At 45.2% G+C, this 23,385-nt stretch overlaps 1 protein-coding gene across 3 annotated transcripts; it reads left to right on the plus strand.

Annotated features, from left to right (window-relative positions):
• The first annotated feature begins 402 nt into the window (after positions 1 to 402).
• Positions 403 to 22,654, plus strand: LOC119388150 (transmembrane protease serine 11A). Of its 3 annotated transcripts, none has more exons than XM_037655800.2 (7): positions 403 to 691; positions 3,943 to 3,967; positions 10,812 to 12,494; positions 13,413 to 13,507; positions 15,845 to 16,140; positions 21,334 to 21,479; positions 22,384 to 22,654. In XM_037655800.2, exons 3-7 carry the CDS (start codon positions 11,403 to 11,405, stop codon positions 22,639 to 22,641), a joined length of 1,887 nt encoding a protein of 628 aa, XP_037511728.1. In that variant the 5' UTR covers positions 403 to 691; positions 3,943 to 3,967; positions 10,812 to 11,402; the 3' UTR covers positions 22,642 to 22,654. The 3 variants fall into 3 exon arrangements, with proteins under 3 accessions (XP_037511728.1, XP_037511730.1, XP_037511729.1); XM_037655802.2 differs by having other exon boundaries at positions 10,812 to 12,293; XM_037655801.2 differs by lacking the exon at positions 3,943 to 3,967 and having other exon boundaries at positions 419 to 691.
• The last annotated feature ends 731 nt before the right edge of the window (positions 22,655 to 23,385 follow it).

Here is a 23,385-nt window from a genome sequence, read left to right on the forward strand (position 1 = left end):
GTGAGGCACCATGCTTCTTTGTCAGTCTTCTGTTCTAAAGTAAGGGCATCACTGAATATGCTCTATCCACACTACAGTACTAGAAGTCAAGCCAGAGCATCAGCCTTGATCTTGAGCGATGCAGCGCGCTGTACTCCAAGATGGCACTACCTCTCGAGAAAGCGACGTGCGCGCAGCCGCCGGCCGTCTTGACAAACCGCCGCCGATCTCCGCTCTCGTGCGATTCGACGTTCGCTTTCTTCATAATTTTTTTCCACGAAAACAAGGCGAACGGTATAGGGCGCGAACAATGCGGCCATCTATCAGGCGACACGGACCCGTGGCTCGGCGGCGCCTGAGACTCCCCGACGCGAGCTCGCAGCTGCCGCCCCATCGCGGCCAATGTTGAGGGCACGAGAGCTCGCTCCTCCCTTGCGCAGCTGTAACATGAGCAGGCCTTTTCCCGAGCCTGACGTCAGGCGAGAGTTCAACGCCAAAGGCCGCCGCGGTCGCCACGACTTGACGAGCAACGCGCTGTGGCTGCCTTAGCGGCGACGTCGTCTGCCATCATGGCGGCCGCTCTCCGCCGGACACCTCGAACCAGCGCCGGCAGGCTATGACAGCGGGCACACGGCCCGTCCGGCACCAGCTGCCGCTTCTCCACCGACTGGCATGGATTCTGATCCTCATCGAGACTACCAACGCGGCTTCTGTGAGTGGTGTTTCTTCGAGATTCCGTACGGTGCCGCGAGTGCTCTGTCATCTCTTCATGAGTAGAAGTTGGTTAGCGGTATTGCTTATGACTCTCAGGTCGGCTACTTAGCGTAACACGCGAAACGCAGGAATTTTTTTTTTTTCGATATACTGACCTCATCTGTATCACATGAATCCATAAATGAACGTGATTGCTTGCGTGTGTTTTCAGCTCGTGTTACTGACTGCGTCTGTCACGTCATATGTCTTTTTCACCACGATGAACATCAAAGTAGACACGTGTGCCGAAGAACCATCCCAGCTGCTATAGAACAGTCCTTCTCATTAGGCTATCGGTATGGGATCAGGCTATGGCCATAAAAGGCACGAAAGTGCACCAAAAAAGCGCGGTCCAGCAAAAGGTCACCGAGTATGTTCTATTGCAAGAGCGGGATTGCTTGATCTTTCGCGTGCGCTTGGACTAAATGTCTGCAACTGTTACTTGTTTAAAAGTGGGAAACCTTTCGAATCGCCACCGCCAGTCGTGTCTCTCCTGAACAAACACTGTTCTTTGCGTATGCGTTAGTGCACTACGAAAAAATAACCTCACAAGTTGTGCCTTTCGTCACCTAGAGAGCCTGAAAGCTTCCGTTTGTTAAACATCGAGGCCTTAAATGGTGCCCAAACAGCTGGCATGATATTCTCAAGCCAAACGATAATTCCTGCTTATTTTATTTAACAGTTATCAGCATTTTTTATACGTTACAATGCAATTGTGAATCAACTAGCGATCAGTTAGGAATGGCCTTTCTGCTATCTAGTCCTATTTCAAGCAAAAACTAAGATTAACGAGCTATTCGTGTTACCTACGATATATATTTTTGTGTAGGGCAAAACAAGGGAAAATTACATTAAAAAAACATATTGAAAGCTGAATAAGAATAAGGGACATGTCTCTGTCTCCGCATTGGATAGTGTATCTGACACATGCACCATTGGGACACAGGCACGTAGTTTTATATAAGCAAGAAAAAATCTTGCAGCTTCATGGCTACGTGAAAGTGCCACATAGCAGTCTCAAGCAATCGGCCGTACGTCATGTTCTCACTTTAATATACAGTTTGCGTTTCAAGATATGTAAATGACCTATCCAAGTTGCATTTCTTGAGACATGTTTTCTGTCAACGCACCTGCATAGTTAAGTTATTTACAGATACGAAGATTCCTATGTTGAGCAGATCAGTCTTCTGTAAGCAGCCACACGTAGCTTATTTAGAATGCAGCCCCACCATCTAAAGATGAGTGAAGCTTACATGTGAAACTTTAATTGCTGTTCATGTTCTAAATGAGGCATCTGCACGCTTATGTCTGAACGCCCGCGCAATCAATAACAATTTTCTCAACCGTATTATGAATAGGCTTCTTTCTTTAGCGCGAATAAAGAGCAGGACAAGAAGGCGCACACATGTGGGCCTTCTTGTCCTGTCCTCTATTCACGCCAAAGAGAAAACCTACTCAAGATGTGTTAGTAGCAAGTCCGCATGGCCTCCGTAGTTATAATGATTCGTTATTAAAATGTGTCGACCCCTCCACTTGCTCTGACTCCATAAACTCCACTGTCCTTTGACAAGTAGGTGTTTGTCAGCTGGTTTACTGCCCAAATTTGGTAATTCCTATTATTCAATTATAATGCTAATTCATACGCACATTTTAGTCGGGAAACCAAAAGAAAGTGGAGTTATGTATAAGCAAACAAAGCAAACGCACGACTTTGCTGCATGCCTGACCACTTTGAATAAATCCAAGTTTCAGTCTGCGCTTGTTTGTGTTCCCCTTCTGTGTCCCGTTAGTTTGCGCTGCCAATATTTCAGTATGAACTGCATTATTTTCCTAACAACAGAAGGGGCTTCAGAAATCCGGAGCACACACACAAGACAGCGCATACATATCTGGCTTTTAATCAAAATAACGTCACTCACTCAAATCAATACGTAAACAAGCAGGACAGGGGCGTAGCCAGAATTTTTTTTTTTTTTGGGGGGGGGGGGGGGGGGTCATACATGCTTTACGTATGTTCATGCGTGCATTTGTATGTGTGCGTGTATATATAAGCAAGCAAAATTGAAAAGTTTCGGAGGGGGGGGGGTTGAACCCCCCCAACCCCCCCTTGGCTACGCCCCTGAAGCAGGACAATCCGACGAACACAAGGAGATAACGTCTTACGCAAATTTCTTGTGCGTAATATCTGACTAATCCTGTTGGTAGTTGCAAATAATGCTATCACATTTTATTTTTTTAAATAAAACAAATAGTCCTCTCACATTATTCTGGTCGCGCATTTCGCTCGCAGACATTATATTAGAATAGTTTTCGCTTTCCTTCTTCATATATCTATACCAAGTGCGCTTGATCGGACTTTTCTTCCGTCGACAATGCTCAGAGATAAACCGAATGATTAGGCCCAAGTTTCTCGTCGTATCATGGTTCTATACATCTATAAGGTAATACCGGCAGTAATGCCTGACCTACTGCTTTCCGACCACAAGGAGTCGCAGCTTCAGCACTCGAGCGACTGGACTCAGACATGTGCATTTCCGCATCCGAGTGCATTGGCCTAAAACCTGCTATATCCCCGCTGCATTTAGGTACACGCATGCCCTATACATGCTCCGTGCGCCGTGCAGCAGCAGTTCAGAGTGTTTATTAGTCATGATAAGCTTTTCTTTCCTGTTTTCATCATATGTTAAAGGCATGTACCAGGCGAACTTTGGGTATAGTAAATCGGAAGATAAGTAGGTTTGCACTCGACACAACAAAAATTTTATTATTTTCGTAAACAAAAGTATGAGAGAGAGAGATAGCAACCTTTAATGACATTCCCGGTTATGTTAGTCTGGTTTATCGCCTGGCTTGCTACTCCAGGTGTCGGGTTAAATTAAAACTTCAAACTACAACTTATGCAGTGTGACAGCGCCGGTCTCGTAAAATGATCTTGCTGAATTCTGTTGCTGGTCGACGACTAAAATATACAGCGGACGAATTTTGTGAAGCCTTCAAGTCGCAGATGTTACCCTGCTTCGGTTGGCCCTTCACGCCTGGCTGTCTTCAGTGATTTGCAACTTATAATATGTCGTATCGAGGCGCTTGGACTTTAATTTTCCCACCATCTCACTCCCGTATTCGTGGCTTCTCTGTAAGGTCGACGTATTAAAGTTTGTTTCGCAACTTGTTGGTGTTTCACTGAAACCACCTTTCGTCCTTCGTTTGCAGATCGTATATCCTGCGTTGCAAGCTGGTAAGCATATTTTCTTTTCTTTCGGTCAGACTCAGCGAAATAACTGACATATTTCGCGCACAAACACTTCCTCCCTGAGCACGTTCCGTAAAGTATACGTAGCCCATTTTCCCCTCGTTTATTTGTATTTCTTTTTTTTTTGCTCTGCCCCCACTCTCACCTTAACCTCGTATGAGACGTGGCGGTATAGAGCCAAAGACATGCTAACCTCGTGCGTCTGCGTCATAAAGAAATAAAAAAAACGATGAACTTATCCTCCTTGCGCGGAGGTTGTCTAACACTGGGTTTTTTTCTTTTTTAAATCTGCTCGTAAAAAGGCATAAAACACCCTTCTGCACACCATGAAAATACACAAAAATGATGTGTTAGAAAACGTCAAAGACATTGCAACGTCAGGCTCGAAGAGACGTGTCTGCGAACAATGAACACCTTTCCGTAGATAAGATCATATTGTCCCGTAAATGTTGCTTATTTTCTGACATTTCAAACTCTACGTAGAGACAAGGCATACAATGTTATGAATCACAGAGAAATAAATTTTGAGACAAGGTGTTTTAGATTATGATAGGCTGAATTAGATTAAATTAGTGAGACCAAATTGTTTCACTGGTATCGCCAATCGAGAACGCAACGTCAAGTTTTAGGATGCAAAAGTTAGCAAGAAAACGAAAGATAAAATAAGAAAAATTTAGATTAAACGGAGGCTATGTCGGTTGGCAGCCCTCTAATGGGGAACGAGAAAGGAGAATGACGGAACAAAAAAAAAACATGGCTGATCCCTCCGTCATAGGAATCGGTATAACACGAAAGTTAAACGTGTCTTCACAGAAGTAGTGCTTATTGTGTAGTGATATACGAGAGCTTGTACAATGCCTATTCGTGTTTGGCAGCTATAGCACCGTTTGACGTGGATGCACCCATGTTGACAGCATGTCTCTATCGCGACGACTAACGCCCATGATCATTATTAAACCGTTGTGGTAGCTGACCGTGTGAACATATATTTGGACACAGCGAATCGTGAATTCCGCGTAAGGATGATATCAACAAGCTCATAATCAACACTGGTACCCGGTATGCGCTTCTTCAAAGCGTCGTCAATTAAGGAGAGAAACGGCACGGTGTGCGTTTTCTAGTAATGGGTAGCCGACGCCTGTGCTCATGCATACATAACACACACTGCGCTTCAGCAACACGGGAGGTAGAGGTTCGTAGCCTGAGCCGCAAACGCGTGCGTCCCGCTGGCCTCTGTCTCGCAGGCGCGGCTCTCGCTCCACCAAGGCACGACATTCACCCGTCGAAATCGCGTCCTTCCTGCAACGCATATTGCAGCAGTTTTGTTAGTCGGTGCTCTCGCAATTGAAGCAGTCGGCCGCGGAGAAATCCCGTTGGTGCACGTGGAAACTGCACTGCTCCGATGAGCCGACGCACACTAACACGAAGCCAAAGGGAAAGAACGTAGCTGCGTCAAGGTAGAGTTACTGTATATGCTACCTTTACTAAAGGTAGCATATACAGTGACTCTACGTCAAGGGTGCCTCGGCGACGCCAGCGCGGCCAGTCTACCTCTCTGGTATCGAGACGCTTTAACCATTACCTCCGATATCGCGTGCAATCTCGGAGGAAGCGCTAGTAAGTGTCGACCGTGAAGCATTACTTCTTGTCACACCTCACAGACGGCGGCACCGCCCCACTCCGCCCGCCGCGAAAGAGAATGTGTGAAAGATATAAGGCGCGTTCGCGCCGTGCCTAGCATCTCCCGAGTTAGCGTACTCGGTAGGGCGTCGGGCGCTTGCCGTCGCGGCCGCAACTTCGTGGGTTCGGTTCCCAGCGGGGTATCTTTTCTTTGGTTTTTTTCTTTCTCACCCGTTGGCGTCCATTTTACCAACGTCATATCCGTGACGGATGTACTTGGTGGACCCCGGCATAAAACACTTTCGTGTTAATAATATGCAAGTAAAATAGGCGGTGTTCCCTGGCACCACTACCAGGTCTGTTAAAAGTACGCTAAAAGAAAACATTAAATAAATTTAAAGTGATAAGTTATTCTTTGCGAACTACATTGTCATCGATTTCTCCATCATAAATTCATTAGCAGAAATTAAAATGAAGGTCAGAGTTTTAATTTTGTGTTTATCGCGGCACCTGAATGAAAGTGTGACGCCACAGATTTCATTTGCTTTTTTTTTTCGTGTTTGGCCAAATTCGCTCAATAAAATTTCCCGTAACGTGTTATGAACGAAAGAATGGAAAATTAGGGCTCGTTTTCCTTTGTTGCCTTTTCGTCCACTTCAATTTGTTCACATTTATATCATAATTACTACAATGCATTGTAGCAAAACAGCCATTTGTGCTAGTTGGTATTTGTTAGTCTTAATCCAAAAAATGGGGCGAACTAACAAATAGAGACACAGGGGTAAGAAGTGCACCTGTGTCGTCGTTATTTCTTCATTTGTCCTTGCTTGTTAGTGCGCCCCGTTTATTGCATTAAGATACTACAATACAGTCAAGAGACTACAAATATAACGTTCCCTACATCTTCCTTGGCTTCAATGTCGGTTGGTTTTCTTTAAAACATTAACGTATTATCTTATAGCTCCGGCTCCCTGAGATCATAATTCAAATCGTTTTCACCGATAAAGAATCATGTAGGCCCTAGCAGACGCAGTGAAAACTTTTCAGGCGGCGTCGTCAGTTGTATTTTCGTTTCGCGCGTATTCTCTCTTAGAAAGCGTCTTCTCGTTAAAAGAACGGTGTTTTGTTTTGTTATTGTGGAAAATGTATTTTAATACTGTAAGTGCAGTGATTTTTCTCTTAGGTGCCCCTTTAATTCATCGTTTAGTAACGCACTGTTGCTATCAGTGCTTGACGCGCAGTCCTGTGTCGTTTAGATGTAGCAGCCCCTTTAGGCTTGCTCGCGATATCCGTGTACGCCGAAAATTACTTTCTCAGTGGTAAATGATCTTGCTGGTCTAATGTGGAGGAGAGTGTTCCTCATTCCTGTGGTTAAAACGAGTGTCAACAACATACGAAACCTGATGGCAAGTTTTCAGGAAGAAAATAATAATAAATCAGCATCATTTTTTGAAGGGACGAACTTAGACGTGCGCGCTGTACACAAAAAAGTCACACATATGATACGCACGCACAGTGAGGTGTTGAATTTGAGAGAGTTGGCTGTTTACCTTGCTTTTTAATACTATACCTATGAGACAGTGAGTAGCGACTTGATCGTTCGCAACACGAGTTCAGCAAACGCAGCGATGACTAGTAAAACGAAAAGACACAACGGTAATACCTTATTGCACCGTGTTTATTCATAGGTTAAGTTTACGAGATGGAAAGACAGCGTCAGCACATAGTGTTAATGCCCTTCCCTTTGTCGATATAAATCGGATATTTACAACAAACTCTCACACTGACTTTGAACTCAAAATAAACGCTGAAACATAGTCCTTTTTTGCGGACGCCTAACTACGAAAGCCACGACCCCAATAAGATATATAAACAACAGTGCCGTCTTTGAGATGGGAATTTCTATTCGAAAAGCCTGAGAAAAATCATAACTAGAAAAGAAGTGAAAACACTAAGGTGCTTACGGAAAAGAACAATTTGCCGGTGATACACCGCATGAATTTGAATGCCGACGCCGCTTTCTAACGTTTGGTAACTTCGACGCAATTTTTGTATGACGCACGTGTCTGACCAGTATAAGACACTGCCAGCCACACCTTTATCGAAGTGCGAGAGCAATATCTTCCCGAAGTATTGACAAAAACCTTTTCGCAACAAGAAGCATCTGCGCACGTGCTTAGAGTGGTTTCATCTGCGCAACATTTGCTTTGCAATAAGGCGAACGAGAGGTTGCTTCACTTCATTACGAGGCCGATATTTAACTTTTTCGTTATATTAAATCCACTACTAGGGTGGGTGTACTTATCTACATTGTTAGTTGCGCAAGTAACAAAACTTTTCTTCATGGGAGTATTCAGTGAGGCAAGCGAACATTGTGGTTTGATGATGGAGCAGTGAGATTGAACCAAATTAGCCCGTTTTCTACAACCGCACCACCAGCCACAGTAATACAACAGGGGTCTCAGCAGCGTCAGGTTACAGCAGGGTCGCGTTGTCACGCGACCCAACGATGAGGCATCCTATAGTGTAAACAGTTCAACACGCGTTGCATTTCGTAGCGCAACCCGAACCACGGCAATCACTGCACCGTCGATCGGGAAGACAATGTGACTCTACGACCGTGGCAGTAATCTGGTTTCATTTTTGGCAAACTATACACTGGCCTTTGTTACACAGGCGGCAATGACGCATGATTCAACCCATTCTCTCGGTGATGTATAACTCGCACAGTAAAAAAAAAAGAAAAAAACTTCAGAATGAGTTTTTGCTACAAAAATACTACCCAAACCAGCCACCAGCCTTCGTCACAGAATACAATACGCATTGTAGAGGAAATGTGCTGCGAAGAATGCATGTAGGTAGAGACATATGAACGAAGAAAATGCTCGCTTGGCGCTTTCGGTAAGCAAGCGGCCGCACGACGTGATTTGAAGAAATTCATTTAGGTGGTGCACTAAAGGATGCATGCCTAAACTGCTGGCGCCTGATTAAAAAGAAAATGAGGAGAAAACGTTTCTCAGACGTTTTTATAAGGCGCTTAGAAGACTTATAAAAATGTTTTCTAAAGACTTTATTACAGGATGCTCTGTTGAAGGCGTTTCTAAAATACGTTTCTAAATTGTCTTCTAGGAAAGGCAACTAGAAAAGGTTTTCGCTGAGAAATGTATCTAAACCTTCTTTTGGGGAACATTGCGGAAAACGTCCGCGGGACACCTACTAACTATTGTCCAGCAGACGTTTACTAGAAGACGGCTTCCAGACGTTCTATGAAGACTTCTTCCAGAAAACGTCATTCCCTTTATGTCAGTCAGACGTCGCTCTGAAGACGTCTGCAAGACATACCGCAATCGCTTTTCAAAAACGTCCTGCAATCGATTTCTAGATGACGTCTTGAGGACACGCGCCAGGAATTTATTTTCAGTAGTCGTCTTTCTTTTTCAGTAGACGTAAACAAGTCGTCCTATAGTAGGCGTCTTCTAAAGGACATTCACAGGAGAAAGTGAGGTGACCTCATTTTTAGGCTCGCAGTCTCACGCTGCCAATCCACCTGTTCATGATGCCACTGCGCATGCGCCCTTCCACTAACTGAAAAGCCGCGAAACGTCTCTTCATTTCGAAGTCTTTCGTTCTGGCAATACCGGTTGTCCTGGCCCCTACCAAAACGGTAGAGGGCAGCACAGGAAAATATAAAAGGTAGATTTCCCCACACGGTTAGTTCTTCTCCCTTCATAAAGAGACCCCTCTGCTGAAAGAAAACGTCTCTTCAAAAGACAGATAAGAATTGCTATTTTTAATTGTATCGTAGTGTGCGATTTGATTAGTATTCGTGTATAGGTTGTCAAAAGGGGAAAAATTACATATCTCTGGTCAGAGCACTTTATTGTAGAGTGCGATTATCATCGCTGTATTAATTGAAAATTATCGCACGTGCTTGACTGCGTCTTGCTTCTGAGCTTAAGCCTGTTCTACATAGACAACGTAGAAAACGCCAGGAAGTATTCATATGAATAATTCCTGAAATTTTTACATGACAAATCTACGATATGATTATGCGGCATGCCGTAGTAGGGTGCTCCGAATAATTTCGACCACCTGGGATTTTTTAACGTGCACTGACCATCGCACAGTGCACGGGCTTCTAGCATTTTTCCTCCATTGAAATGCAAACGCTGCGACCGGTATTGAGCCGGCATCCTTTCGGGTTAGCAGCCGAGCACCGTAACCACTGCCCCACCGCAGCAACATTAAACATTCTCTCTTGCACTCCCACGGAACAAATACAAATGTGATAAAACACAGGTCAAAAACAACTGATTACATCTTTTCAAAAACGTCGTCATGTAATTACGCCATTTATAATAGGGCTAGAGAGGCCGTACTGTGCTTCATTCATGTTGCCGATAACGTACGCACTTGGGCAACGCAGCGCGGCTAATTAAGCTTCAGTATTTAACATAGATGCCACTTTGTTTCCGAACAATGATATGGAAACATTGAAAACACATACTGAACGCGTCGTCCGTTAATGAACGCTCAACCCGAAGGTACGGTACATTTACTTTAACAATCCCGAGTGGAAAATCTTCATTTTTTTTCCACTGACGTTTATAAAGCAGTCAGATAGTGTGCTTAAAGCCTTATCATATCTTTTTTTGCGTATCCACTAATTTACACGGCTCTAGGTTCCATTTGCAGCCTCATGTCCAATTTTAGCGGCAGAAAGATATTCTGCCAAGCGCCAGTACATACCACACATCATCTTAGGGCAAATCAATTCAATCTATTCAAGATATACCGAAATTTTGTGAGTAAATATCAAAGGTTTCAATTTACCAGATGCATGAGGGGGACGTGCGTGTATCGTCACCAAAACAGCTGAATTGTAATAACAAATAAGGAAGACGCATGAATGAACTCTGCCTTTGACTGCTTTTCACTGATACAACTCCATTTCTCAGTGGGTGATTCAAGAACATTGCGAACACGCTATATACCATGCAGTTTTAAGGAAAAGTATGGAGGTCAACGTGGTTCTTGTAACCGGTTTGCTACCCTGCACTGGGGTGAGGAATTAGGGGTTCTTTCCCTTTCCCTAATAGAGAACCCTGCGTACGCCCATGTCTATCATTCGTAAGTCTGTTGGGTGTACTGCGGCGCTTTCGACAGGGCGTAGATCACTCGCATATAACATTCTTCTTTCTTTTAACAGAAACGACCACCGTTACGGGTAACAAGGACGCAACGACCGGCGACGATCTGACCACTACACAAAGTCCCGCAACCACCGTGTTGAGCACAATTAGAATGCCAAATGACCCAATTACCAAGGCGGTAGGTGGTGCTGTAGCCACTACGAAGAACACGTCAAACCACGCAGTCGGTGCGATGACTGCAAAGAACACCTACCAAACACCCAGTAGTTCTGGCGACCACCACTGCACGCCCAGTCACTCAAGTGACCATCGTGCAGAGTACAACTAAGCTCCCGAGCACCCAGGTTACAACCACGAGAACCACAACCGGTCGTCCCACAGTCCAGGTGACAAAGTCAGTCAGGGGTGATGAGATAACAAAGATCACCACGGAAAGCCCAAGCACCTCGGTGACCAAGGCGGAAAGTGGTGCTGTGACGACTGCGAAGAGCACAACTGAACCCCCAGTCGTTCAGGCGACCACAAATAACCCAACCAAACACCCTGACGTTCTCAAGACTACCACAAAAAGCACCACTAAACGACCTGTCGTGCAGGTGACCACCTTAAAGAGCACTACTGCGCGCCCAGTCACTCAAGTGATAACCATGCAAAGCATCACTAAGCTTCCGAGCACCCAGGTGACAACCATGAGGAGCACGACTGGTCGCCCAATTGTCCAAGCGACGAAGACACCTTTTAGCGAGGTGAACACCACGACGACCACCACTGAGAGTCCGAGTGTCACGGCGACCGATGCGGTCACTACTCAGGTGACCACCGCGCACACTAGCACCGTACGTCCGAGTTTGCAACTGACAACTATGAAGAGTACTACTCAATTCCCCAGCGCCCAGGCTGCTACGAAGAAAAGCACCACTCATCACCCAAGCGTACCAGTGACCGAGACAACCAGCAGCAACTTGTCAACTACAAAAGGCACCACTAAACAACCAAGTAACCAGGTGACCACAATGAAGAGCACAACTGAGCGCCCAAGTGTTCAGGTGGCCACCACAACGAGCACCACCAAAAGCCCAAGCGTCTCCGTGACTGAAGCGGCTGGCGGAAACGTGACCACTGCGAAGAGCACAACTGAACGCCCAAGCGTGCCCGTGACCAAACCAGTAAGCAGTGAAGCGACTACCGTGGGAAGCACCACTGAACGCCCGAGCGTCCAGGTTACCGCGGCGGTCGGCGGCGGGCTGACCACCACGACGAGTACCACTCGAAGCCCAAGCACACATGTTACCAAGGCGGTCAGCGACAATGCGACCACTTCGACGACTACCACTGAAGGAGGCGTGATCGTCGACGTCATCGTGGTGACGAATCCGAAGCCAGCGGCGTCTACTACACCGCCACCGCATAACCTCGGCGATATTGTGCAAGAAGCCGTCGTGGCACCACAGGGCAGCCCAGCTGTGGAAGGCGGAGACAGCGTTGTCATTGAAGTTGTTCCCATCTTGAATGGAAACGCAACTTCCGGACAAGGCACCGTGGGTTTGGACACGCACTCTACCTTTAAACCGAGCTCAGAAACAGTAAAAAAACCGAAGAAAAAGCATATTGGCCTGAAGAAGCAGTTTACGAACACTTACATGCGCACTTACGTTACCAAGCGCTGTGGTGTACCCAACGAACGAATGCGGAGAATTGTCGGAGGCAAAGTCACGACGTTGGAGCGTTATCCCTGGACAGTGAGTGACTTTGCAATCTACTAGCCACCGCAGTTCGCGTTATGTAGTCTTGATGCTTTATTAAGCAAAGATAGTTGAGTAAGCCTATCGCTTTCGTCGTATACCTAACTTGAACTACGACGTGGTGAGTACACCTGAAGTGAGATGAATGCGCAAACACTGACGGTTTCTTCTCGTTGACAATTGAGTTGTGACGCCTGCAACGCGAGTGGCGGCACTCCTAATCACGCCAGCAATATACCAGTCTATTACGTCTAGCAGATGATTTTTCAAAGGTATTTCTGCAACTGCCGCCTTGCTGCCTGTCTGCTGTGGTGCTGCTGCCTGTTGCATAATTAGTATTTTCAAAACCTCCCCATAACCCTACATTTGACAAACTTTAAAACTTTCGTTGCAAATAGCACATGTAGAATACATAAACTTATGAGAATTGGCGAAGAAAATGGCTTCAATCTGATATATTTGCTGTTTGTGTTCGGTCACCAAATCAGTGCGCCGCTCTCTGGCACAAAATTAATAACCTATGCACAAAATGTCACCACAATGACTCGATATACTGCGCCTTTTGGTATTTTTTTATTCTAATACTTGGGCACGTGGATATAGAAACTGAAAGCGATGCAGAATAAGCAGGAAAGTCAGCCAAAACAGAAAATTTTGCTTGTACCCTACACATAACCATGGAATCTTTACAGAACATACAGACTGTTACTAAGCCTGCAAAACAATTTCGAGAGTTGTGCATGCACGTGGGGTCGTATACCACGCAGCAAGGCTCGACTAATCTTCATTTACGTTCATATATGGAAGAAGCTAGCGGTGCCATTTCCTCGCGAAATCTCCTTGAACATTTTATTTGCTAAACTGCTGCGTCTCCCTTGGCGTCACACGTCCTTGCTCCGCCATTCAAATCACCAGGTTGGCGTTTGGATGAGGTACGGACAACGACCGTACTGCGGTGGTGTCATCATATCCTGGCTCTTCGTCCTGACGGCCGGTCACTGCACACGCAAGTAAGACCATGATAACATTGTCAATGTGCCGCTGCTTCTTTTCTGAATAAGACCCAACACAGCCGTCCATACGTGGAAGGTCTACTACATAGCATGCTCCAGCTTACCAAGACATTCAATGAAGTGACACTCAAGACACTGGCAAATGTGAAATTTCGAGAAACGCAATGTTTTTTTACACCTGTACTCGAATTGACCAAGAATTCTCTACAATTTTCCTTTGTGATGGCTATGAACGCAAGCAGACTTTGATAACAATTCGCTATCGCTCTCAACGGGAACACGTTCTTGAGAAATTGCGTAATGTATGTGAAATGTAAATACGAGTCCTTCTTCCTGCAAGCATTATTGCTGCAAGAACCTAGCGCAGAAAGATTACACATCCACAAGAGAGAAACACAAGAGACAAGGACAAGCGCTGTTTTGTTTTACAGCAGAGCTGTTGTGCTCGAGGGTTTTCGTTTGTCGTAGAAAGGAAACTATCATCATCGCCGATTTGTCTGGCGTGGGATGCAATAACTCTGATGGGCGAGAGAACGAGTACAGAGAGAAAAGAGAGAGAAACAAAGAGATAGGAATAACAAGAAAGAGCGAAAGCTGACAAAAATTGGAGGCACAAAGGAACGACGACAAGAAATGGCAGGACTAGTGCCATTCTTGTCCTCGTTCTTTTGTGCCCCCAATTTCGTCAGACCATGCACCAACTAGCCCATGAACGTTTTTTAAGAGCGAAATTCCTGGCGAAAAAAAAAAGAATTTCTTTGCGAGGCGAGATTCGAACCCGCGTACCCACGATCCGAAGACGAGCGTCGTAACCACTCGGCTATCCAGGCACGCTAGCAGAGCATAGCACAGCCTTGTATAGTATAGTATAGCAAGGGGGTGGGAAAGGGAAGTGAGGGTGAGGAGGAGGAGGGAAAGGAGGAGGGGAAAGAGTAAAGCATAGCACTGAAAGAAAGAGAGAAATAGAGAGAGTGAAAATGAAGAAAGGTAGAAAGAGAAAGAGAATCAAGTAAAGATAGAGAATGAAATAGAAAGAAAGAGGAAGCGAGAAATAGAGAGAGAGAGAGAAGAAAGGGAAGAAAGAGAGAGAAAAAATAGAAGAAGTGAGAAAGAGAAAGAAATAGATAGAGGAGAAAGAAAGAAATGGAAGTAAACGCAGACAAAAAAAAAAAACGAAATAGAGAGCACGCATAGCTATGTATACTACAGTATAGCAAGGGTGGGAAAGAGAGAGGTGAGAGGGTAAAAGCCTAGCCAGGTCAGGACCAGCTAGGTGACCACCAGCTCTGCTGTGTCCCAGCCTTGCGCCAGTTAGTGCAAGCTACGCAATTTTTTTTTTTTTATCTAGAGTATCTGTAAATTTTTGCACTAGATTCTTGCAGAAGTAATGTCACACCAACTAGCCCAGCAAGCAGCCCTTCTTGCAAGCGATTTCGGATAGGACAACCATCTACACCATACATGCCATCTCCACCATACATCGTTAAATATATCTCAAAATATATTTTGTTGCCAACAGGTAGCCGTGTCTGCGAGTTCGGAGTAAAATAAAGACCTGGCCCATATTCGTGCAGCGTCCACAAACGCAAAATATATCGTGCGCATCCGTATAGGGTAGAAAAGCATGCAAAACGTGCTCAACTAAGCCTTTCAACAAGACTGCTATCGAAACAACAAGAAGTTCGATATTATTTAAAGGCGTAGTCGACAATGCAACTTATAGATGTGTTCAAACAGAAACCTACAGGACTTCGACATACGTGATCTTTCATGACACCGATCCAAGATAAAACAAACAGAATATCACAGGATGTTCGCAGTACCGACAAGGTCACTATCATTAACATATCAGCGCCAAAAGACGGCAGGCATTCGGAAAACTGGGGGAAAAAAATCATTGCAGTGGACCCCATTTCTGCACGGCCTCTTCCTAACTGTTGCTCACGTTCATTCCTTACACGTCACTTCACTACATATCATAGCTAGGCGTGCGACGAAATACAAAAAAAGAGAAAAAAGAAAAGAAAAGAAGAAAAGAAAACCTACGTTCTAAAGAGAGCCATCGCTTTATGTTTTACGATGCTTTGACGCAATTCCTCACGTATTCCTGCAATTAGCAGAAACTTGTTGTAGAAGTCCACCTTTTTTTATTTTTCTCACCTTTAGTGTAACAGCGTACGCCTCCTTAACATGTCTTTCATTTTCCTCCTTCTCCAACTCTTTACCCTATGCGTGATGGCCGCAGAGCCTAGTTACAACGACGGCCAACATATAAAACACATATCTTACCTTTCTCCCTCGCATGCCGCATCTCCCTTTCCATTCTTTTTCCAGCAAGGTGGCCCATGACCTGCGCGTTAGTTTCGGACTGAGCGAGATCGATCCCGACCGCTTGCCGAGCGAGCAGCAAGAGCACCTGATCGCGGTGGCGGCCATCCACCAGAACCCGCTGTTCAAGGACATCGTCCACGGTGACGACATTTCCATATTAAAAATGAGCAAGCCGTTGCAGAGCGGTGGCTACCCGGTCACGCCCATCTGCATACCGGAGGCCACCGAGACACACATCACCACAAAGGACATCGTCGGTACTGAGGGCGTCGTCGCCGGCTGGGGTCGAACCAAGTACGGTGAGGGGACCTTTTGTTGTTGCCCTCATCTTCAGTAATGTATGTAGAGTTTTGGGCTTGTTGGCGGGGCATCATGAGGCTTATAGCTCCTGTGCGCGTCACGTCCTTCGGCCTCGTCTTTCCATGCGTTACAAACCTCATAACCTTATGTTCAACAGTCCAGCGCTGCTTCAGCAAAAACGAGGGAACGAAAATGACGGGCAGTTTTAATTAACAAATAACCTTCTTCTTATCGGGCATACACTTTTTTTTTGCACCGGTACACCTGATACTACAGCAAGCAATGTACCTGCAGTTCTTTGTTCGTGTTATGTGCGTATAACGATACAAATGAAGCGTGACCAACAGAATATTGCTATTTTACATTTTACAGCGAAAGCTGTTATGAGATCATTTCACCGGCCATTTTTGGCGACGTAGTTGTCCGCCGCCGCCGCCGCCGCCGCCGCCGGTGTCCGTAACCAGTATCGCTGGAAATAAGAAAAAAAAAACGAAATAAGAAAACAAATCCAGGATGAAACGAGGTTCGAACCTGGGCCCTCTGCGTGGGAGCCCAGTATTCAACCTCTGAGCCATGCCGGTGCTTGAAACTGCTTTGCAAAAAGGTCCTATACAGGCTTCATGTCGGGAAGGAACCACATTAGCATATGCAATATAGCGTGGTAGAAGAGTAAAATAAGCACCAAGTGTCACACAACGCGAATTCTGTAACCAGGCGTCACACAATGCGAATTGCGCAACGAGTAGGTTGTTGAATGCTTCCAACCCATTACAAAGGACTCTGCCATAATTCTTCATCGTCATCAGGCACAGCATCAACAAAGTGCGCATAATGCCTTACATGGGTTTAGCAGGTACCAACGCTCTCTGTAGAATGACGAAAAATGGCACAGTGCCTGCTGCCCTACTTCTCAAAAATTACAATGATTTATAGCGTAGTGGGTTCCTCGCAAGTGCACTTGTATTGGTTGCCAAGGAAGCCCATAAGCGCATGATCCACTTCCTCGGGGTCTCAGTAAAATTACAATGATTTATAGCGTAGTGGGTTCCTCGCAAGTGCACTTGTATTGGTTGTCAAGGAAGCCCATAAGCGCATGATCCATTTCCTCGGGGTCTCAGTAAAGTTCTTCGCCCCCCCCCCCCGTCTCTCTCCCACGTCAACGTATGTTATACAGCATGACGGGAGAGGGAAAGAGCGACCGGGCGTCACCCAATGCAAATTACATAACTGGTGGGCCGTTTAAAGATTCCCACCCATTACAAAGGGCTGAGCCATAATTCTTCATCGTCATCAGTCGTCGCGTCAACAAAGTGCACATAATGCCTTACAGACGTGTAGCTGGTGCCTCGGTTCTCCGCAGAATGACGAATAATGGCTTAGTAGGTGCTTCCCAACTTCACAAAAATTGTGATTTATGGCGTAGTGGGTACCTTTCTAGCGTACTTGTATTGTAGCCCCAGGAGAGCTTAACGGGCTCTAGAAACGCCGCTCTTCCAGCTTTCGCTGTGACTGTGCTGCGGTTTCAGCGCAGGCCTGGGTTTTTTTTTTTTTTTTTTTGAAGCGTTAGCTACACTTGCCTAGCCGGAGCCGATTTCGCGTGGATTCTCATGAGCCGTGCTGCGCATGCGCGAGGATCAGTGATGTCACACAGCTGGCTCACCGGAGCCGGCATCTCACGCGCTCTCCGCCACCGCCGCGCGCGACTCGCCGCTGCTGGTCTGCGCATTCGAGAGGAGTGACGTCGTAGCCATGGCAGACACACTGGCGCCGGCGCGCGCGTAGCTATTCGCCTTCGCTGTGCAGTCGCCATCTGACACTGCGCTGGAGCCGCTTGATAGCGCCTTTGACTGGCGTTTGCAGGTGGGTAACGCCATGGAGAAGGAGAGCGCAAATGCTGCTCAACGGCGCAGTAGAGCCGAGAAGCTTGTCTCACCGGATCCCGAAGTAGTTGCCTGGCAATTAGCGGTTCAGCGCACGAAGAATGAAGAAAATAAGGCTAATAATCCTTGACAATCTGGAAAGCTGAGGATAATCAGCTGAACCTTTGCTAACGCTACGTATATCCTGGCATAGCCGAGCTAAGCCACTGCAATTTTTTTTATTCAGTTACTTACTATGTGAGCTGTGTGTGCAGTGTGATGTGCTATCTTTCTATCTTTCTCTCTCTCTTTCCTCTCCATCTTTAATCTCCCCCACCCTGTCCCCATGTGTAGGGTAGAAAACCGGTTGTCCCATACTGGTTAACCTCCCTGCCTTTCCTTCTCTATTATTTCTTCTTCTCCTAAAGCGGCACAATATTAAAGTAGGTGTGTTACCTCTATTTTTTTAATGCTCTTGAGTATGATGAAGGTTCCAAAACGGTACTCGAACAACGAAACGTGGCGCTGCCACCTGTCTTGATTTCGCTATCAACGCTTCATACGGGACGATAAAATCCTTGCCAGACCAAGACCCGCACCGCACGATTATAGCTGTGCGACGGTGCTTTACGCGGAATACGAAGTCGGACCTATAAGACTTTAGGCAAGAACTACATTGTAAATATAGTACATTGTACAATGCGTAAACGTGTGTCTGTGATACTTGCCGTGAAATTGCAAAGCATATGTTCGGCAGCAGTAGAACCGAGAAGGCAATGTTTGAAATCGACTGACCCGGCTTTCAATGATTCATGCAAATTCATTTCATTCACAAAATCGAAAACGCTTATCGTGGAAATAGCCCAATGTGTGACTAGCCACCTACAGAAAAAAAAAAAAAAGTGAAAATCACGGAATCAGGCTTCTCCTTACAAATATCCTTGTTGAAAAGAATCAAACCTCTGCGAATGATAGTATCACTGTAATAAAAAGTTAAATAAGTGAAAAATTCTATTCAAACAAACCTAGTCTATATATCCTTTGCTTCGAAACGTTAGCGTCCGGCAATAGGTAGGTGGCTAAATTTATTTATTTATTTATTTATTTATTTATTTATTTATTTATTTATTTATTTATTTATTATTTATTTATTTATTTATTTATTTATTTATTTATTTATTTGTATTTATTTATTTATTTATTTATTCGATACTATCAACCGTGTTGCTCTAGTTCATTACAGAGAGGGTAATATTTAGAAGCACTAATACAAAGCACACAAATTCGTTGATACAAAAGGGGTGATCGATCAAAAGAAGAGCAGCAAAACAATACACAATGAGCAATCAGTAAAGCTAATCGCTCATAAGAAAACTCAGAATACATTATTTTTAAAGTGCGAATTTAGTGTGTACAAAATAAGCTACTACAGCTTATTTGCTACTACAGCGCACGGCGAACTGTTCCACATTTCTATCGTATCGTAGAAAAAGAAATGAGGAACGAAAAACGTTAGTACGCGCAAGAAAGGCCGAATGGTTCAGCTGTGATTTTTATGTGCCCTCATCTTTGCTGGAGGTTGTAAATACTATTACTTATTTAGTCTTGTGTGTCATTTCGCTATTTTAGAAAGAAACCTTAGTCAAGTTGCTGCTCATCTAGGGACCTTAACTTACATGGTTTTAACGTGGTCATACATAGCCCGTGAGTCGCTATCTTCTGCATATAAAATGGGCAGCTAGTCTTCGTATTTTCTACATCTTAGCTATTCAAGCATTCTGCGGTGAATTCCGCACCACATATTACGACACTGTGCGAACGAAACAAGCTTGTTCGCTTCAACATCTCGTGTAGCATACTGCACCTTTTTTTCTTTGAAATATACATTTTAGATTTGCATTGGAACAGACATTATTGTGTGTTATTGCAATATCTGCATAGCGGTAATTCCTAAGTATTTGAAGCAATGTGCATTCTCCAAATTTTTATCACTGGTAGTGCACAATTAGAAAATTTGACGCTTTCGTCGAGCTTATATGGGCAAATTTTGTTTCACTATACTTTATTTTCATGTCCCACTCCACACACCACTGTCTAAAGAATGCAAGCATTCATTCAATTTAATCTGTTTGTGTGTGTTCTTTAGAAAAGATGGAGCGGGGGATAAATCGAACAGCCATCGACAAAAAGCTTCATTTATGCAGGCGCTTCAACTATATAGAAAACAAATATCCTTAGCCTATACAGCAAAAACAGTATTGATTCTAAGACGAATCTTTGAAGAACCCTCGAAAGCACTTCAGCGGGTGGCTTCAGGTAGAGCTGTCTATTTTTATTAAGCCGAAAGCCTTAGATGCAACGCGAAAATTGACCGTGGGCGTCCAGCGGCGTCGGTGACAACACGAGTGATGTAAAAAATCATCACATGATGACGTCGCTATATTACGTCATGACGACGTCACTGATCGGCAAAATCTGTGACGTCATGATGGCTTCACGTGACGTGACGTCACATGATGACGTCATCACATGACATCGTAGCTTGGTCAAAGGTACGCCGATCACGGAGGCAGTGTAAAACCATGTGTGGCGCCTCCGATTCTGGAGGCAGTGTAAAGCCTGTGTGGCAGACTTTTCATCTTCTTCTGGTGCGTCACCACTTCGGACATGAACTATTAGTGGGGAGGCTGCTAACGAAGAGGAAGAAGTAGTTCGAACAATGGCGTAGGTTTAGCGAGATTATGTACCTATAAATCGCTCTGTGTTCTGAACCGTGCTTCATAGCGCCACACCACGTGAGGTGCAGAAAGCTTTCGGAGGGTAGCGGGGCAGGGTCAACACTTACAGTGAGAAGAAAAACAACATGGCTTTCGCCTTCAAGTCGTCTTAGGTGAATGCGTAAGGGACCCTGTGAGTTTTTTCATACTGGCCATTTGTGTACATACACATTATATCGTAAACGAAAGGGCACTCAAGACCTACGAACTATTAGATTGAATGACGAGAAATATCAAACAGCTCACATACCCGTGTCTTTTCGGTAGGCGTTCGGTGTGAACGTGTAGACCCACATATTTTCGAAGTAGAAATAAATTCCACTGTGTGCTTTCGATGAGAAACTTATACTCATATTAACCCGCCTAAGTTCGGTCGCCTCAACAACATGTTGCTTTTACGTGGCGGTCCTGTTCAAAATACTTTTGTGGCCAGACATGCCTCCACACTTATCGTGTCTCCTTCTCGTTCTCTGCATCTAATGGCTGGCATGTTTCGAATATGCTGTAGGTACGTGAGAAATACACATACGTGCACATTTCTTTCGTGTTTTCTTAGGTGGCGAAAGCAGCAAGCAGCTTCGGGAAGTTTGGCTGCCTATTGTGTCCAACAACGCGTGCTCGGAAATATTTAAGGACATACTTAAGATCCGGGACGAGATGATCTGCGCCGGAGATATCAACGGCACAAAGGACGCCTGCCAGGTAATATATATACATATATAGTAAGACTGTGCAGCGATCAACAGACGCGAAGTGTGCGCGTATTTCAATCGTATGCTAACATTAGTCAAGGCTTTAGTATACTAGTCAAACATTAGTATGCATTAGTCAAAGCATTAGTATGCTAACATTAGTAAAAACGTAATACAATTCAGAACTGGCAATAAGAAACTACATGTATTTTATAAAAGCCTTTATTTTTAAATAAATTTATTTGTTCATGGACTCATATGAAGGTGCTCTGACAGTTGTCTTGCCGCTTTAAACCTGTAATGCCCAAACACAGTTCTACTGTGGAAGAAAATGCAACTGACCACCTTTATTTCAAGCCTATAGGTAGGCCATATTTGTAGAAAAAAACCTGATGAAATGGCATATGAGTTAAAAGAATCACTATGTACTGATATTTAATTAGTCATTGGTTTCGTTGAACCGCCCACAAACAAAACTTCATTCTATTGGATTTACTTTTCTTGCTTTCGCGCCTGCTCTTCCCTCCGCTTTTTCGTTCTTTCTCTATTTTCCCCCCTCTCCTTAGTGTAGGGTAGCAAACCGCATGTTTCAAATCCGGTTGACCACCCCGCCTTCCCTTCATTTGTATCGCCCCCTCTTCACCCTAGTGCAATAAAATCACAACTCTGGACTTTGTACTAAGCCTTCCGCGCTTTAATCCGCACATTGAGCGCTCAGGCTCAGCGAAGCGTATATGGTACATTGCATGGCATGACAGGACTAAAGAAGGAACGCGAAGGTGCTATAGCGTTTATGATCATGTGAATACGAGGCACGGTTGTTCAGAAGCTAGCAAACGGCAGATTTAAATTGCCGCGCTGTAGGCAAGGCACGTGAGGACAAAGCGTTTGACTAATTCCCGTTCCTTGTGCAGGGCGACTCTGGCGGAGCGCTCATGTGGCGGTCCAGAACTGACGACCGCTGGTACACGCTGGGTGTCGTGTCGTTCGGCGTGAAGTGCGCCGAGCCCGGATATTATGGTACTTACACTCGCGTGCAAAGCTACTTGGACTGGATCTGCCAAGTCACCGACGGCCTCCTGTGCTTCGGCTCGTCATCCTACAAGGTCAAGACTCTGCCTTCGAAGGACATGAGAGAGAAGCATCTTCGTGAACGTCGATCACGAAACTAATGGAAAATGTAAATGACTACAAATCGCAAACGTCACCGGCCGCGGCTACACGTAGTCGCGGCTCCTTCGATGCGCGCCCAAAGAGACTGCAACACGTGTGCAAAGCAGGCCGTTGTGCCACCATGACTGGGACCCCGCGCTGCTAGCAAGCCCGACAACTGTAAATATGCATGTGCTTGTGTATAAACAGAGTTCGTGGTTCTGGGTACACCAACCATGGCGTAGTCTACAAGAGCAGCGGTATTAAACAGACTCTGAAGAACACAGTGCTGGGTGAGTCGGTAATTCATTGTGACGATCAACTGCGCAATAACACCAGGGACGAGGAAGGAACACGTCTCGAGTTGCTTCCTCATCCCTTTATTAATGAGATCTAACATAAAATAATGCCTCTTTCGCAATGTTGTCTGTTAGATCTCATTAATATTGTGTCTAACAAAGAAAAAACGAGCCCTTAAAAGTCACCTTCTTCCCTTCCTCGTCCCTGGTGTTTTGCGCAGTTGATCGTCATAACCACGCAGACCCGCGTTAACAGCCTGCGCAAGCTCTAAGGCTTTTTTCTTACTATAAAACTGTGCGAAATACACTGCGTAGTGGACGATGAATAGCGAAGGTTGTAGGCGCTGGCTCCTGAACAAAGTCCATGCTTTGTCTCGTGGTAGGAGGAGCAAGAATTGTCATGCACAAGACGCAACTTTGCTACAAAGAAACTCGACGACAGTGCGTGAGACCTCAGAAAAAGAG

This window comes from Rhipicephalus sanguineus, chromosome 3, assembly GCF_013339695.2.
Source record: "Rhipicephalus sanguineus isolate Rsan-2018 chromosome 3, BIME_Rsan_1.4, whole genome shotgun sequence".
NCBI classification, from domain to species: Eukaryota; Metazoa; Arthropoda; class Arachnida; order Ixodida; family Ixodidae; genus Rhipicephalus; species Rhipicephalus sanguineus.